Genomic DNA, 17,053 nt, shown 5'->3' on the forward strand with positions numbered 1-17,053 from the left:
GAGTTTTGGGGAGAAAAGACACACGTATATGCATGGCTAAGTCCCTTCACTGTTAACCCAAAACTATCACAACATTGTTAATTGGCTATACTCCAATACAAAATTAAAAGTTTTTTTTGTTTTTTTTTTTTAAATACTGTAGGCTGCTTTGACAAGCACAAATGTTAGAGAGACAATCGGGAGCTGAGCTGAATGACAAATTCATCTGCATGAGGCTGCTCCTTCAAAACTGGGACATGTGGTTGCTTCAGCTACTGTACAGAAGCCAACACAGAGACACAGAGTGGTTGAATGGATGAAAAATGAAGAGCCATCCACATGCTGTCTACAAGAGACTCCCTTTAGATGTAAGAAGGGCAGTCCAAGAGGGAGGGGATATATGTGCATATACGGCTGATTCATTTTGGTCTACAGCAGAAACTAACACAACATTGTAAAGCAACTACACTCTAAGAAAAAAAAAAAGAAATTGTTCTTCTCTGAGTATATAACTCTGGCTGTCTTCTAAAGAGGGTGATGCTTTTCCTTTAGAACACCTTGGAAGGTTTAGCTGCATGCGTGTGTACGCAGGGGCTGTATAAGACGGAGAGAACTTCAAGTTCCCACGGCAATCCCAGGAGGTTAGGGGTGAGGGCAGGAAGGCTGTGGGTGAGCAAGAAAAGGGAGGAGTAGGGCTGAGAGAGGTAACATGCCTTTGTCATGACCCCTGAATCTTTGGCTTTTCTTGAAATATTTGCCAAATGCTTGGTATTCATGGATGTCTTACTATGAACAGGAACTTGTCAAGGAAGTGAGTTGTGCATTCTTGGCTGATGGAGGGCAAAAGAGAGACCACAACAGGTCTGTGTCAGAGTGAATGAGAAGCAGAGGGTTCAGGGCAGTGCAAGCTCCCCAAGAATGATCGGAAGTCAGTTCCAGAAGGCTTTGGAATCTCCAAACCCTACAAATTATAGGGATCATAGATAATTCCACTTCATTTGTTGTTCACTGAAGGATAATTGCTTTACAACAGTGTCTTGGTTTCCGCCATACATCAACACGGATCAGCCACAGGTCTGTGTCTCCTCCCTCTTGAACCTCCATCCCGCCCCTCTAGGTTGTCACAGAGCCCTGGTTTGAGTTCCCTGAGTCACATGGCAAATTCCCACTGGCTATCTGTTTTACATACGGTACTGTATATGTTTCCATGCTACTCTCTCCATTAACCCTCTCCTTCCTCTCCCCCCGTGTCCACACATAGAGATAATTCCACTTTAAACCTAAAACTCAGCGTGGCAAGGGGTATATAGGACACTGAGTTTACACAGATTGTGATGTTCTACACAGATAAGGGATTTCAGAAAATAAAGCCAGAGTTGGCAAGTTTGTAGATGTCGAAGGGGAGAGAAAGGTCTCTAGCATTGAGGGAAGGAGCATCTCAATACCTAGAGCATCACCACCACACATGGGGATGTTTTCCAGGAACTGCAGAGGCTGGGAGAAACTCGGGCAGAATTCTTTATGGTTTTTCAAACCTACAAGTGTTTGCTCTGTTGAAAAAGCTATAAAATATCAGAAATAGTTTAAACTTATTTATCTAACCTCAAAGACAGGCTATTTCCCTCAAGACTTACAGCTCTGAAATATTCAATGTTCTCTTTCCACAATGCTGAAATCATTTTTGGAAGGCAAATGTTATGGGGGAAAAAAGTTCAGATCTGGAGGGGCTATGAAACACGTGTTGTAAAATGTCTGCACCTCTGGGGTGCCTTTAAAATAGTCACTGTTTAAAAACACATTTCCTTCATCCTTGAAAGGCCTTGAAATATTCTACACTATAAAATCCTTTGGCCTCTTCAGACTGCTCTAAAATGCTAGATTTTTCTGTCAATGGATCACATACATTATACTTGTATGTTTTGTTCATTGGTTTGTTTCCTCCAGCTACTCAACACTCAGAAAATATTCTGTATTTTTTTCCCACATATGCAAATTGAAAGTTTAGGCTACCATTACTCTCCTCCAGGGGATGTGAAGAAATGATGGTGCTGGTTTATAAGATTAGAGGTGAATCGAATACAGTGTAGGCAAGGCACAAAGGGAGTCATTACTAATAAAGAAGACAAATAAACAAGAGTCCACAGTTTCACTGTCAAAGAGAATATCTCAAAGCTACTAGCACAAAGGGTAGACACCCTTCTCCACTGTGGGGCCTCCACAGTGTAGGACATTCTGCAAAGCATTTTCTTCTTCTGAGTTAGTTGTAGACCCTTTTGTTCTTTTGGCAGTAAATACAGTAAAACTATGGGTTTTGGTTCTAAAGGACCATCCATCGATGACGCCATATCCAGAGTGTGTGTGTGCACTCAGTCGTGTCTGACTCTTTGTGACCCCATCGGCTGCAGCCCACCAGGCTTCTCTGTCCATGGGATTCTCCAGGCAGGAATACTGGAGTGGGTTGCCACACCCTCCTCCAGAGGATCTTTCTGACCCAGGGATCGAACTTGCATCTCCTGTGTCTCCTGCATTGGCAGGTGGATTCTTTACCACTGAGCCACCTGGGAAGCCATATCCAGAACTTCCTCCACATACAAGGCTATGGCTTTTACTATTCAAAGAATTCTCTCAAATAGAGGAAGTACTTCCTCTTTTCTAGTAAAATGATGTCAACAGACTGGTGTAATCAGGTTCCCAAGTAATTTGATCTGAGGACCTTAGAGACAACCTGGGTCATCAGATCAACCCCCAGTTTCATCATCAAGAGTCCTTCCTCAAAGGTTTCTTTTTTAAATTGTGTTTATTTTTTCACCCCAGCTTGATGTTTTTTTTTCTTTAAAAAATTTTTTTGGAAGATAATTGCTTTACAACATTGTGCTGCTTTCTGTCATATCCTCAAAGGTTTTGAAAAGGTGATTCTTGGGACTTCCCTGGTGGTCCAGTGGTTAAGAATCCACCTTGCAGTGCAGGGGACTTGGGTTTGGTCCGTGGGTGGGGAACTAAGATCCCACGAGCCTCGAGGCAACAAGTCTGAGTACCACAACTACTGAGCCCACTTGCTCTGAAGCCCGGGTGCCACAACCAGACAATCCAGGCGCCACAAGGAAAGATCCCGGGTGCTGCAACTGAAAGCCAATGCAGCCAAATAAGTAAATACTACAAATGAGCTTTTTCTGCCACAGAGGAAGGGTGCCAGCAAGTCCTCTTCCTAGTGTGCTCATCCTTGACCTCTCAACAGCCCTGAACGCCCACTCTGCATGGGACCAAGCAGTTCTCTTTAGTTCCGACAGTCACATCTTAGTTCATGACAGACATATCTCAGTTCACTGCTGGACAGTGTCTGCCAGGGTCCCATTTATAGTCTGGAAAGGGCCTGTGAGAGTCATACTATTATCTCAAAACCAAAACCCCTCCAGTGTTCCCTGAAGAATAAGAGTCAAAGTCAAAGCTGGTGCAAATCAAGCATAGTGATAACACACTGGAGTTAAGCAGTGGTGAAAACCACTGACTCTGACACAGGGAATCCCTCAACAGCTCAAACGGGGACAATCTTGGGACACTGGAGGTCCTTCCTGGTATACTCCAATTTTGGTAATCCATCAGTATAACACTGGGACGTAAATGAACAAGTAGCTTTGATATGTCCCTTAAAAGGGACATAAACAAAAAGCTTTGATTATGTCCCTACATTAATTGTACGGCTTGTTTGGCAGTCATGTACCATGACCTACAAGTTGATCTTCCTCCTGCCCCCACCAAATCCCACAGAACCTCATGTGGGTGGTGTCAATGGAGCTCCCGGGGTGAAACCTCAAGGCTCGGTTGACTCCGCAAGGTTCCCTTTCCTCCTCCCTCAAGGCATCAACTCTTCTCTTGTGTCTCTGAGCTGCTCCACTTCCTCTGTGAAGTGGTTCCCTTCTCCTTAGGAATGATGGGGAGTAAGATTAAGTTTCCCCAGCTCCATAGCTTTGACTCTTCTTGGAGGAGAAAAGACAAAAGCCCTTCAACGTGCAGGTACCGCTGCTCACAGCAACTCCTTCTCCAGCCCGGAGAACCTCACTGTTTTCATGTAACTGTGTGTAATGCTAAGATTTTCTGTGTGTCTTCCCCCCCTCTTATCACTTGGAAAATTTCTACTAATTCTTAAAGCTCTCTCTTAAGGCTGCTCTTCATGACCCTCTCTGGCCCTGAAGCTGAGTTCTCCTTTGCAGAACTGTGAACGTGTTGACATGCCTGATTCCACCTCCAGAACAAGCCCAGAGCATGGATCCCGCCCTGCCCTTTAACCCCAGCCTCCAGTTCACTCCTTGTTCCCCACTGTTCCCTGGGGGAGAGGCTCTCATTTTGAGAACATTTGAGGTAAGTTCCAGAAGACTTTTTGGCCCCATTTACTGGCTAAAGCACTGGTTCTTAACCTTGGCTGCATATCAGAATCGTCTTGGGAGCCTTAAAAAACCCCATTCTCAGGCCATATGGCAGAGAAATTAAATCAAACTCTCTCAGGGCAGAGGGGGATGGGGTGGGAGGTGACGTCCAGGCCTGAACTGACACTGTATGTGTCAGTTGCTCAGTCACATCTGACTTTTTTGTGACCCCATGGACTGTAGCCCATCAGGCTCCTCTGTCCATGGGATTCTCCAGAAAAGAATACTGGAGTGGGTAGCCATTGCCTCCTCCAGGGAATCTTTCCAGACCCAGGGATAAAACCCAGGTCCCCTGCATTGCACGAAGATTTTTTATTGTCTGAACCATCAGGGAAGCCTCAAACTGACATTATTTATGATAATAAAATGACTTTTGTATATTACTTGCCAGTCATGAAAATAAGCACATGGGTGTTGAATTATCAAATACAGAACTAGGGGAAATAAATGAATGAAAAATAAGAAAAATTAAAGGGGCTCCTAAATTGAGATCCAACCAGTCCATTCTGAAGGAGATCAACCCTAGGATTTCTTTGGAAGGAATGATGCTAAAGCTGAAACTTCAGTACTTTGGCCACCTCATGCGAAGAGTTGACTCATTGGAAAAGACTCTGATGCTGGGAGGGATTGGGGGCAGGAGGAGAAGGGGACGACAGAGGATGAGATGGCTGGATGGCATCACTGACTCGATGGACGTGAGTCTCAGTGAACTCTGGGAGGTGGTGATGGACAGGGAGGCCTGGCATGCTGCGATTCATGGGGTCGCAAAGATTCGGACACGACTGAGTGACTGAACTGAACTGAAGGAAGTCCAATTCACAAAACTGAAAAAATGTGGCAGTCTTTTAGTTAGACTGTTATGTTGGGGGAGAAAGTTGGTTTATCCACTGGTCTGCTGATGGTACATAGAAGAGAGGTAGGTAGTTATTTGCAGGGAAGAGAATAAACAGGTACAATGTGAAATGACAAGCTCAAAGGCCTGTGGGTCAGCTGTTTTCACCATGTAAAGGGCTAAAGGTTACCATGGGGCTGGATGTCTGAAGTTTTCAGGACAGACACATATTGGTGAGACCGAAGACAAGAGCAGGTGCAGATATCTGGGGATGAAAGCAGTGTTCCTGATGACAGGACTGGCCCACAAGAGCTGCAGTCTGAATGCTTTAAGAGATGGCTGCTGCTGCTGCTGCTAAGTCGCTTCAGTCGTGTCCGACTCTGTGCGACCCCATAGACGGCAGCCCACCAGGCTCCTCCATCCCTGGGATTTTAAGAGATGGCAGGACTCTGCAGATACAGAAGCCCAAGCACACGGCTCTTTTGCAGTAAGAATGAAATTTGCCAGGTGCTTAAACAGCCCTTTCTGTTTTTCATTCTGCACATCTAGCTCTTAATACCGTATTCCAGCATTTCTTTTTTTAAATTTATTTGGCTGCACTGGGTCTCTGCTGCAGCACACCGGTCTTTAGTCACATGGGAACTCTTAGTTGTGGCCTGTGAGATCTGGTTCCCTGAACAGCGCTTGAACCTGGCCTCCCTGCATTGGGAGCACAGGGTCTTAGCCACTGGACCACCAAGCAGTCCTCCAGCATTTCTTTCTACTTCTTGATCGTATAGAGACTCATGTTTCCTCCAAATGGGGAACTGAGATAGATCAAAGATGAGAAGAAAATCATGTTTCAAGGAGCATTCAGGATAGAGCTTTAGCAGATCCTCAAAGAATAGATAATTGGTTTAAAGTGAGCTTTTTCATCCAATAGACCAATAACCCAAGTGTATCAGCCTTAGGTGAGGCAGTGGAGAGTCATTACCAGACCGGCTTGCCATGTTCCTTTCCTCCTACTGCAGACAAGTGGGAACCTCCATCCTCCTGGGGACGGGGTGGGGCAGACCTGGTCAGACCTCTGGCCTGGTGCTGGCTGGCACCCTGCAGGCCAGCCTCTTGGTGGACTCTGCCTGGAACCTAGCCCTCCCACACCAGACGGTCCTCCAGTGAGGTTGGGCCCTGGTTTTGCCCATGCCTGAGGCCCTGACACCTTGTCCCCAAGCTGCAGCGCCTCCTCAGGCCTGCCTCAGACCTCAGCCTTGACACTCTCCTCTCTGGTTAGATCACCTGGATCTCCATTTTGCTGCCTCAAGTCCAGAGCCTCGTCCTCCCTCCAGTTCCTCAAGAGTCACACAGACTTGGGACTAAATCTCAGCTCACGCATCTGAGCATGTTTACTCATTAGCGATACAAAGATAGCCATGATATTCATCTCACAGCCTGTTCAAGCTGACACATGTTAGGGACTCAAGTTAGGGTTAGGTTAAGGGCTACGTATTCTGAAAGTTATATGCAAAATGTTGTGGGTAAGTGTATTTTTCTGGAAAGAGAGTCTTTTGTGTGTTTGTTGGGGGGTGGGGAGCAGGGGGGCAGCCAAAGGGATTTGTGACCTAAAGATGTTAAATCACCGCCATTGGGTTCCACACCATACAGTATAAACCAACACTTGATGGGGGAAAATAACTGTCAGAGAGATGAGGCTGTGCTCAGGAATTCAAGCATACCATCTTGCTGCACAGCAAAAACTGTTCTCAAAATCCTCCCCTGGCATTATTAAAGCCAGTAAAGAAAAGCTAATAATTCAGTTACACATCAACAAAACTCTAGGTATATTTCACAGCATTCTAACTCTAAAAAAAACCCCAATTAAGAGAGTACCTTTAAAATTATATTTCTTCTGAAATGGATTTCCATCTCTTATATATGAAAGGCTTTCCTTCTCTCTGCTCAACTCATGGAGTACCCCGCCCCGATGTTACCTGGTTAGAACGCTGCCTCTACCATCTGCTGTACACATGCTGTGTGCACTCAATTTTGTACCTTCTACCCACTTATCATTTGAAAAGATCCTGATGCTGGGAAAGGTTGAGGGAAGGAGGAGAAGGGGAAGCCAGAGGATGAGATGGTTGGATGGCATCATCAACTCAATGGACATGGGTCTGGGTGGACTCCAGGAGTTGGTGATGGACAGGGAGGCCTGGCGGGCTGCGGTTCATGGGGTCACAAAGGGTCGGACACAACTGAGCGGCTGAACTGAACTGAACCCACTTATCTCCCACAACCCCTCCTATCAGTAGGGAGCTGAAAAACGACAGGGATGTAGGGCTTAAATCTATACCACGCTAAAGCTTATATTTTTTAGAAGGCAGTTTGCCGTATTTTGTTAGTTTTTCTTTAAACAACAAAGCATTACAGCTAAAGTTCTGTTCCCAAACTTTTTTCCTTCTTTTCTCTTCTAGCAGTACCAACAATCCTGACATTGGTACATACATGTCCTTTCCATGAAAGTTTGTATATTTTTGCCATATTCTCATATGCTCACAAATAAAATATATGATTGTGCCATGGGTTTTAAAACTTAACATGCTATTATATTGTGAGTATTATGATTATGACTTTAATAATATATAATTGAAATACTATAAAATTCACCCTCTCAAAATCTACAATTCAGTGTTTTCTTAGTATATTCATAAAGTTGTGAAACCACCAGTCCTACATCATTTCAGAACATTTTCACCACCCCCAAAGAGACACCCATGCCTATTAGTCATTACTCTCCACTCTCCTGCATTTTCCTCTCCTTTTGGCCACTGGCAGCCTCCAATCTGTCTCTATGGACTTGCCCACTCTAGACATTTCATGGAAATGTAATCATATAATACATGATCTTTCATGTCTGGCTTCTTTCACTTAACCCTGATTTTTAAAGATTCATCCGTGTCTTACCACATGTCAATATTTCATTCCTTTTTATGACCAAATAAAATCTCATTGTATGGATATACTACATTTTGTCTACCTATTCATTAGTTGATAGATACTTAAGTTTCTTTGACTGTTTGACTATTAAAAAGAAAGTTGCTATGAGCATTTGGGTATGAGTTTTTGTGTGAACATGTGTTTTCATTTGTCTTGGGTAGATACTTAGGAGTGGAAGTGTTAGGTCATATGCTTAACTTTTCTGGAAACTGCCAGACTGTTTTCCAAAGCGTCTTCCTAGCTTAACCCCATTCCAAATCTGTGGACCAATAGTTTCTTAGAGACTGAAGAGGAGCCCAACACACAAGAATAGTTTAGAGCAGAGGCTCGGATCAGCCGCACTGCTAATGAGTTTAAGGGATAAGAATAACAAGCAACCCAACACAGACATCACAGAAAATTATAGGATAAATGATGTTCTTACTAAGCATTAACAGATGAAAAAATATGTAGCTATTGATATTTACTGGGCATTGTCCTCAGATGAGCTTCCCTTTCTTACCAGAAGGTGGCAGAGAGGGTGCAGTTTAAACTCCCACTTCCCTCATTTTTACAGGAAACTTTCTTTTTCTTTTTTTAAAGAATAAAACAATCACAATCTCCCAATTCATCCCACCTCCCCTTCCCCACTTGGTGTCCATACATTTGTTCTCTATGTCTGTGCCTCTATTTCTGTTTTGCAAATAAGATAATCGATACCATTTTTCTAGATTCCACTTATATGCAATAATATATAACACTTGTTTTTCTCTTTCTGACTTATTTCACTCTATATGACATAGCTAACTAATGAAAACCTACTATAGCTCAGGGAACCCCATTCAGTGCTCTGTGGTGACCTAAATGGGAAGGAAATTCAAAAAAAGAGGGGAAAATATACATATGTATACTGATTCACTTTGCTGTCAGTAGAAACTAACATAACATTGTAAAGCAACTACCCCCAATAAAAAATCAATTTAAAAAATAAAAATAAGACAAATAACACTTGCAACTTACAGCTTTTAACCTTAGAAATACAGATTCTCAGGTCCTATTATTTACTATCATTTATTAGAAAATCATGCAAGTGTGACTAGGGAGAATCACTATTGATATCTATACCACATGGGTTAAATAAAACATAAGCTATAAGAAAGAACCAATAAATCTGTCTAAAAGTTATGAATAGATGCTGCTACTGCTAAGTCACTTCAGTCGTGTCCGACTCTGTGCGACCCCATAGACGGCAGCCCACCAGGCTGCCCTGTCCCTGGGATTCTCCAGGCAAGAACACTGGAGTGGGTTGCCATTTCCTTCTCCAATGCATGAAAGTGAAAAGTGAAAGTGAAGTCGCTCAGTCGTGTCTGACCCTCAGTGACCCCATGGACTGCAGCCTTCCAGGCTCCTCCACCCATGGGATTCTCCAGGCAAGAGTACTGGAGTGGGGTGCCATTGCCTTCTCCTTATGAATAGATAAACCCACTCTAATTAGTATAAGCATTTTAAGGGCAACTGAAAAATAAAAATGTATACGTACCACAGATTGACAGGAATAATTACAATTTGCAACATGAAAGAAAATGTAGTTTCAGAAAGCAGTATTCAAGTTTGTCAATGTTATGATGCCCTCATCTATCAAATCAGAGACTGAATTAGATAATAGCCAAGGTCCCTTCTTCCACCAATACAGTCTATTTCCCATTTTAGAGAGGCAAGTAGGACAGACACGTGACTCACCTGTCGTCATACACTAGGGTCACCATCTATATCTAAAAATATGAGTCTCCATGAACAGCTACGTTAGTTATGGCTTCTGTCCATAAGAAAACACAGTAAGTTCACTTCAGGCTTATTTAAAATGGCACACAACTCACAATGAGGTGTTTATTTTGAAAAGGAAAGGACTCCTGACGAGTTCCTGGGGTCTGGTCTGTAGGGGTGGCTGCCAGGTAAAGAGAGACCAAATGGGCCCATTCCTAGGAAGAGCTGAAAGTGGGGCAGGGGCGGGGGAGGTGGGAGGGAGGAGGCAGAAGAGGCCCGAGGGAGTGTGAACTGTACAGGGTCCAAGAGGCTGCAGGAGTCTGGAGTGGTCAGAGTCGGCCCACACACTGTTGGGGCCTGGCTGGAGAGTAAACCGCGACAAGTTTAATGGTGTTAGCTGCAGGCTTCCCTCCTGAAGAGTTTCCGCTGAATCCAGTCCCTGACCTATGACTGCAAATAACACATCCCACTCCTTCCAAAGGTTCATCCCCCACCAACCCCCGCCCCCTCCCCACCTCCAAGCCTAATTGTGAACTATTATGGGGAAATAAAAAGTTTAGAAATAATGTTAAAAGTTGAGGTTTCTCTTAATAGAAGTCAGATCTATTTTGCAGAATCCTCTGCAGGTGTAGGGCCATAGAAATTCTAGACATTTGTGGCTTGGCAAACTGCACAGTTCCATTCTGCTTTTCTCCTTCCTGCGGCCAGAGAATGCTGGCCCTTCTATAATGGTGGGTGTTTCGCCAGAAAACTCACATATTTGCGGGTGGAGTCAGTTTGGAGGCTGGAGGGATTTTTCAAAAGTCCGGGTAGGGACTTCAAACACTGCAGGGACTTACAAAGGGTGAAAAATAATACCTTGGGGGTGAGCAAATTTCCACTGTTGGTGAAGCCGGAGGTGCAGTTCCAGAAACATGACAGTTAAGTGCCCATCACAGGGAGGCAGAGCCTCAGAGCTGCAAGGCTGTGCTCTAGAATCCTGCCATCACATGTACCTTTTCTGTGGTACCCGGACCAGCAGTAAGGGCTCCTCAGGTTACCCTGGGCTCTCTGGCCTTGGCGAGACTCATCTTAAGTGGCTGCAACTACAGGTATCCCAAAAGAATGTGGAAACCAGGCAAATACAGTTCTCTACAGAGAATTTCGGAGAAGGCGATGGCACCCCACTCCAGTACTCTTGCCTGGAAAATCCCATGGACGGAGGAGCCTGGTAGGCTGCAGTCCATGGGGTTGCTAGGAGTCGGACACGACTGAACGACTTCACTTTCACTTTTCACTTTCATGCATTGGAGAAGGAAATGGCAACCCACTCCAGGGTTCTTGCCTGGGGAATCCCAGGGACAGGGGAGCCCGGTGGGCTGCCGTCTATGGGGTCGCACAGAGTTGGACATGACTGAAGCAACTTAGCACAAAGAATTTAATCAATGCACAGTCGAAAATAGGCATATGCAAGGTCACCTTAAAACAGTAGATCTTCATTTTGAGGAGTTTATGATATTGATCTCAGTTTGGGGATGCACAGGCTCAGTTTAAGTCTTAAGAATCAGTGGTTTAAAGAGATAGAATGGCCCTAGATTAAGATGAGATCGGATGAAAATGTAGTTTCTCTTAAAGAAAAGATGAATCAGTTAGAACGAAGGTTTATCGGCTGTTGCAAACAGAGCAGAAAGAGCCACCGAGGAATAGAATGGTGATGCTCAGCCAAGGACAGTCCAGGACAGACAGACTAGGCCAGAGGACCCTGACAGTCCCCCTTGCTGACTTGGCCTTCTCCAGCACAGCCTTGGTCAAGCTGGAGGACACAGCTAATGATTTCCCACACAGCTCCTCGCTCTGACTCTGTACTCTCTAGGCAATTACCTGCTAGAAGTTGGCCTTTTGTGCAGACGTGCCACAGGGACGGAGAGCTGTGGTCTGGCCAGTATGAACATGCTGGCTACAGGGAAGTTGTGTTCACATCCTCCTAGCCCTCACTGAGAATGAGTAAACTGTACTCTATCTTACACACGAGCCTTATGACCTGGTGTATGCTCGCTCTTGTGAGACAGATCTTCTGTCAGGGTACTGAAAAATCAGATTTTTAAGCCCACAGGACTGTCTGAGCTACCAAAATGCTAGCTGGCGCCTCCTGGCCACCCTGGGCTGGCCTGTGCCCTTGCACTATAAATGGCCACACTCACCTTTTACAGGACACTGTATGGTCACATTTGCTTGCAGGGGTGCCTCCACAAAGCTGCCAATCACAATGGAGAGATGGCCACGCTCTGGTCTGGTGATGTTTCTTCCAACAGACAAGATGACAGGGGCCTCTTAATTCAAAGGGAGCAGGAAACTCTGTTAGGTTCAGGCTTTTGCTCTGAGTGACCGCACTGCATTTGGTAAGCTCTGCCAAGCTCCTGGAGAACAGGTGCAGACTCCTGGCTCGGTCCGCATCCCCCGTGGTGCCCCACGGGGACTTGCACACTCACAGGCTGGAGGTGCTCAATGGACAGACGCACAGCTGAGATATCTACAAAGAGATATCTACAAAGAGATATCTACAAAGAGGCATTGCAACCACCATGTACAGACTGTGAGGATATTTTGGCTTTATAACCAAAACTGGGGATAAATTAAAGGATAAAATTAGGTGATAAATTAGAGGATTAAATCCTCTTTGATCATTTGAAAAAGAAGGAAGTCAGAAATTCATTTGGAGAAAGGCATGGCAGGGCAGGAGTGACATCTCTATGATGCATCCTTGGATGAGTAAAGGCAGGACCAAAACACACCAGGTCCTGGGACCATCTGACTCTCTTTCTGGAAGGAAAATGTGAATGAAACCTGCACCAAACTTGCATGGAAAAAAAATAATAAAAACAAGGTCATAAAGAATCAGGAACTCATTCACAGACTTTTACTTTCCTGGATTTTAAGAACCATGTACTTTTACCAGATTCATTTATGAAGTCATTCAGGAAATATACTCTGTGCCTGGGCTGGACAATGGAAATACCAAGTTGGAACACAAACATTCCTGTCCTCAATCAATTCAGAGACTGGTGGGAGACACCACTACCATTACAGGGTAATGGGTGATGAGGTAGAGAAAGGTGCTAGTTGCCCATGGGTCTCTCAGGAGTATGTAGGGGTCTACCAATTACAGGGTAATGGGTGATGAGGTACAGAAATGCGCTGGTTACCCAGGGGCCTCTCAGGAGCATGTGGGGGTCAGGGAAGGCCACAGTCCTCTACCACAGAGCTACTGCCATGGCTGGTTTCCCTCCTCCACCTTAGCATGTAAGTGCTTGGAGGGAGAGGCCATGTCATATGTCTTTTGGTTGAGGGGGCTGTGCTGGGTCTGCACTGCAGCACACAGGCTTCTCTGTGGCACACAGGCTCAGTGGTTGCAGTGCGTGGGCTTAGTTTCCCAGAAGCATGTGAGATCTTGGTTCCCCAACCAGGGATTCAACCCACATCCCCTGCATTGGAAGGCAGATTCTTAACCGATGGGCCACCAGGGAAGTTCTCACATATTTCTTTACTTTTTTATTTTTATCACTAATGCATAGCAAGTGAAAGAGTAACAACATTTAGCTGTTTGGTAACCATGTCTTCTGCAGAAGAGAATTTGGGAATGATCATGTTCAGGTGACCAAATGTTCCATTTGTTCCTGGAGCGCCTGGGGCACTGAAACGGTATGCTCAGAGTTAAAAATACAGGGGCTCTTGGGCTGAGAAAGGACTGTCGTTGTCTTGTGTCCTCTGGCCCTTATGGCCTTGCACCAGCTCTCCCATGAATCTGGGCTATCCTGGGATGGACTTACGAGGAAACTTGCGAGCTGCAAGAGAGCCTTCTGTTCCTCCCAACAATCCAGAACCTCAAAACTGAGGTTTTCTGGAAAGGAGCAGATGCTCGCAGAGGAGAATCATCCAGGAGGATCAAGGCGCAGGAAATCAAGGTGTGAAGGCCCTACCATGGGAATGCAGCCAGGAGAGGGATGGGGCACCAAGCCATGCAGATTCAAGGAGCTTTGAAAATCAATCGGTCCCACCTCCTCAGATTATAGATGTGATGGACTGCCTACATCAATGCTTGGCTGTCTAAATGCTGGGTTCCAATCCCAGATAATTGTCTTTCTCCTCATCTTATCTTAATTATTTGAGCCATAGATACCAGAAACCACAGAGCAGAGAGTTGGAGGGTAACTTTCTTATTTGATTTTTGATCCCAGAACATGAGCCTGCCACAAGGAAGCATTGCTTACAACTTTGCCAGCTAAAAATGTTCCTTCATCAAAAAGCACACTTTAATATTAAAATGAGTTTGTCTACCTCCTGGGACAATTTACACTAATTTACAATGACAATTTCCTGAAAGTGTTTTTAAGGATTGAGCAGAGGAGTGCCATTGGGAGGTATACGTCAACCTTTAAAGGATAATTATCTCTTTTGTTGGATGGTGGCATTTTAAAAACAAAAAGTCAGCACTATTAACACCACCAATTAAACTCCATCTTGTTAATTTCCAATTCTTAGAAAGTGAACTCTAGAGCAGCTGTTTTCAAAGCGTGGTCCTTAGGCCAGCAGTGTTGGCATAACCTGGGAACATGTTAAAAAGGCACATTCTGGGACTTCCCTGGTGTTCCAGTGGTTAAGACGCCTCGCTTCCAGTGCAGGGGTCATGGGTTTGATCCTAGGTTGGGGAACTAAGATTCCACTTGCCTCAAGGCCAAAAAAAGTGCACAAACTCAGACTCCACTCTAAGCCTGCTGTGTCAGAACCCCTGGGAATGGGGTCTGGAGATCTCTGTTTTAACATCCCCTTCCCTGGTGATTCTGCTGTGTGAAGCATGGAAACTGCTGCTCCAGAGTTTAATGTTAAAAAACCAAACCACACCCAGGCACTCCAGGCTGCATAACGGGCATTACCTGCATACAGCACAGAAGAACTTTCCACATCTGAACCGAGATGATTAGCTACAGCACATCCATATATTCCTTGGTCTTTCTTTGTAGGTTTCCGTATCTGCATTTTCCCCATTCCATCCAAAATGACTCTGTAGAACAGTTAGAAAGAGGATGTGTTCATGTGACACACTGAACTACTTGAGAATCACAGCGACCCACAGAGAATGAAGACATTGACTTTAGGCTGGCAAGGATCCAGAAGATAATCTTGTTGAGCTTCCTGCCTATAAGCAGACCACTATGTAGACTGGAGCTGGAGGAGGGAATGGCAACCCACTCCAGTATTCTTGCCTGGGAAACCCTATAGACAGAGGAACGTGGCAGGCTACAGTCTGTGGGGTCGCAAAGAGTCAGATACAACTTAGCGACTAAACAGCAACATATAGACTGGAGTGTGGAAAAGTCACTCTTCTTGGTTGAAACTCACTGAGATGGTAGAGCTGGACTATGCTCAGAGATCCAGACTTCTATCTCACTCTGCATGAGAACAGACTCTTCTGGATGGACTCAATGCTTAATTTACCACGTTTAAAAAAAGACAAACTAGTAAGTGTTAGTTTGCTGGAGGTTAAGCCCTCATTTTCTGCCCTGAGCCTTTCTAACAGACTACAGATGTGATTTTTTCAGTTCAGATTTTCACGCTGGAAGTGAGTGGACCTTTAGTTACTGCTCCCTGGCAATGGTTATTTTCTCATGGTAGGAAAAGTTCAGTGGAAGTAACAAAGCTACTGCTGCATTATATTGGGTTTTGAGCATGCTGTTAAGAATCAGGGCTATACTGTGTGAACCCTTTATGGTTTCCCAATTATTGATATTCACAAACACCTGCATGTAAATACCACCTAGAAAATCAGAGCTGGTCAAGAGTATCCTCACAGGTGAGATACTGATTGAGGGGATGGGAAAGAATACTTGTTTCCCTTTAATTTTAATTTTTTCTTATTGATTTGAAGTTGCTAATAGATTATCTGGATCAGCAGTCCATATACTATTTTTTTTACCTGCCTTCTTCCCACTTTACAGATCTTAGCACTATGGACTGTTCTGTTGTTGTTACTGTTCAGTGCCCAGTTGTGTCCAACTCTTTGTGACCCCACGGACTACAGCACGCCAGGCCTCCCTGTCCCTCACCATCTCCCAGAGATTGCCCAAGTTCATGTTCATTGCATTGGTGATCCCCATCCAGCCATCTCATCCTCTAATGCCCTCTTCTCTTTCTGCCCTACATCTTTTCCAGCATCAGTCTTTCCAGTGAATATTCAGGTTGTTATCCCTTAAGATTGACTGATTGATCTCTTTGCTATTCAAGGGACTTTCAGAAGTCTTCTCCAGCACCACAGTTCAAAGGCATCAATTCTTTGGTGTTCTGCCTTCTTTACTTCTGCCTTCTTTACAGTCCAGCTTTCACAACCGTATGTGACCACAGGGAAGACCAAAGCCTTGACTATACAGACCTTTGTCAGCAGAGTAATAATGCCTCTGCTTTTCAAAACACTGTCTAGTTTTGTCATCACTTTCCTGCCAAAAAGCAATCGTCTTCTGATTTCATGGCTGCAGTCACCGTCTGCAGTGATTTTGGAGCCCGAGAAGAGGAAATCTGTCACTACTTCCACCTTTTCCTTTCTATTTGCCATGCAGTAATGGGGCCAGAAGCCATGATCTTAGATTTTTTACTATCTAGTCTAAAGCCGGCTCTTTCATTCTGCTCCTTCACCCTCATCAAGAGGCTCTCTAGTTCCTCTTCACTTTCTGCCATTAGAGTGGTATCATCCTCATATCTGGGATTGTTGATATTTCTCCCACCTTCCAGCTTGTAACTCATCCAGCCCAGCATTTCTCATGATGTGATCGGTGTATAGGTTAAACCAACAGGGTGACAGCAGACAGCGCTTTCGTACTCCTTTCTTGATCTTGAACCAATCAGTTCCACACAGGGTTTTAACTGTTGCTTCTTGATCCTCATACAGGTTTCTCAGGAGACAGGGAAGATGGTCTGGTATTCTGTTTTCCACAGTTTGTCATGATCTATACAGTCAAAGGCTTTATTGTAGTCAATGATACAGAGATAGATGTTTTTCTGAAATTCCCTTGTTTTCTCTATAATCCAGCAAATCTTGGAAATTTTTATCTCTAGTTCCTCTTCCTTTTCTAAACCCAGC

General features: G+C 44.6%; 1 protein-coding gene across 8 annotated transcripts in view; it reads right to left on the reverse strand.

Annotated features, from left to right (window-relative positions):
• The window catches only part of ADAMTSL3 (ADAMTS like 3), a 410,509-nt gene that overhangs the window by 53,219 nt on the left and 340,237 nt on the right, over positions 1 to 17,053 (reverse strand). For all 8 annotated transcript variants that reach the window (XM_061394516.1, XM_061394517.1, XM_061394521.1 and 5 more), the window contains 2 exons: positions 14,856 to 14,983; positions 12,126 to 12,254 (listed from right to left, as the gene is read on the reverse strand). In XM_061394516.1, the coding sequence (XP_061250500.1) occupies positions 12,126 to 12,254; positions 14,856 to 14,983 (257 nt within the window). The remainder of the gene's footprint in view (positions 1 to 12,125; positions 12,255 to 14,855; positions 14,984 to 17,053) is intronic.

The sequence above is a fragment of the Bos javanicus genome, chromosome 21, assembly GCF_032452875.1.
Source record: "Bos javanicus breed banteng chromosome 21, ARS-OSU_banteng_1.0, whole genome shotgun sequence".
Taxonomy (NCBI): domain Eukaryota; kingdom Metazoa; phylum Chordata; class Mammalia; order Artiodactyla; family Bovidae; genus Bos; species Bos javanicus.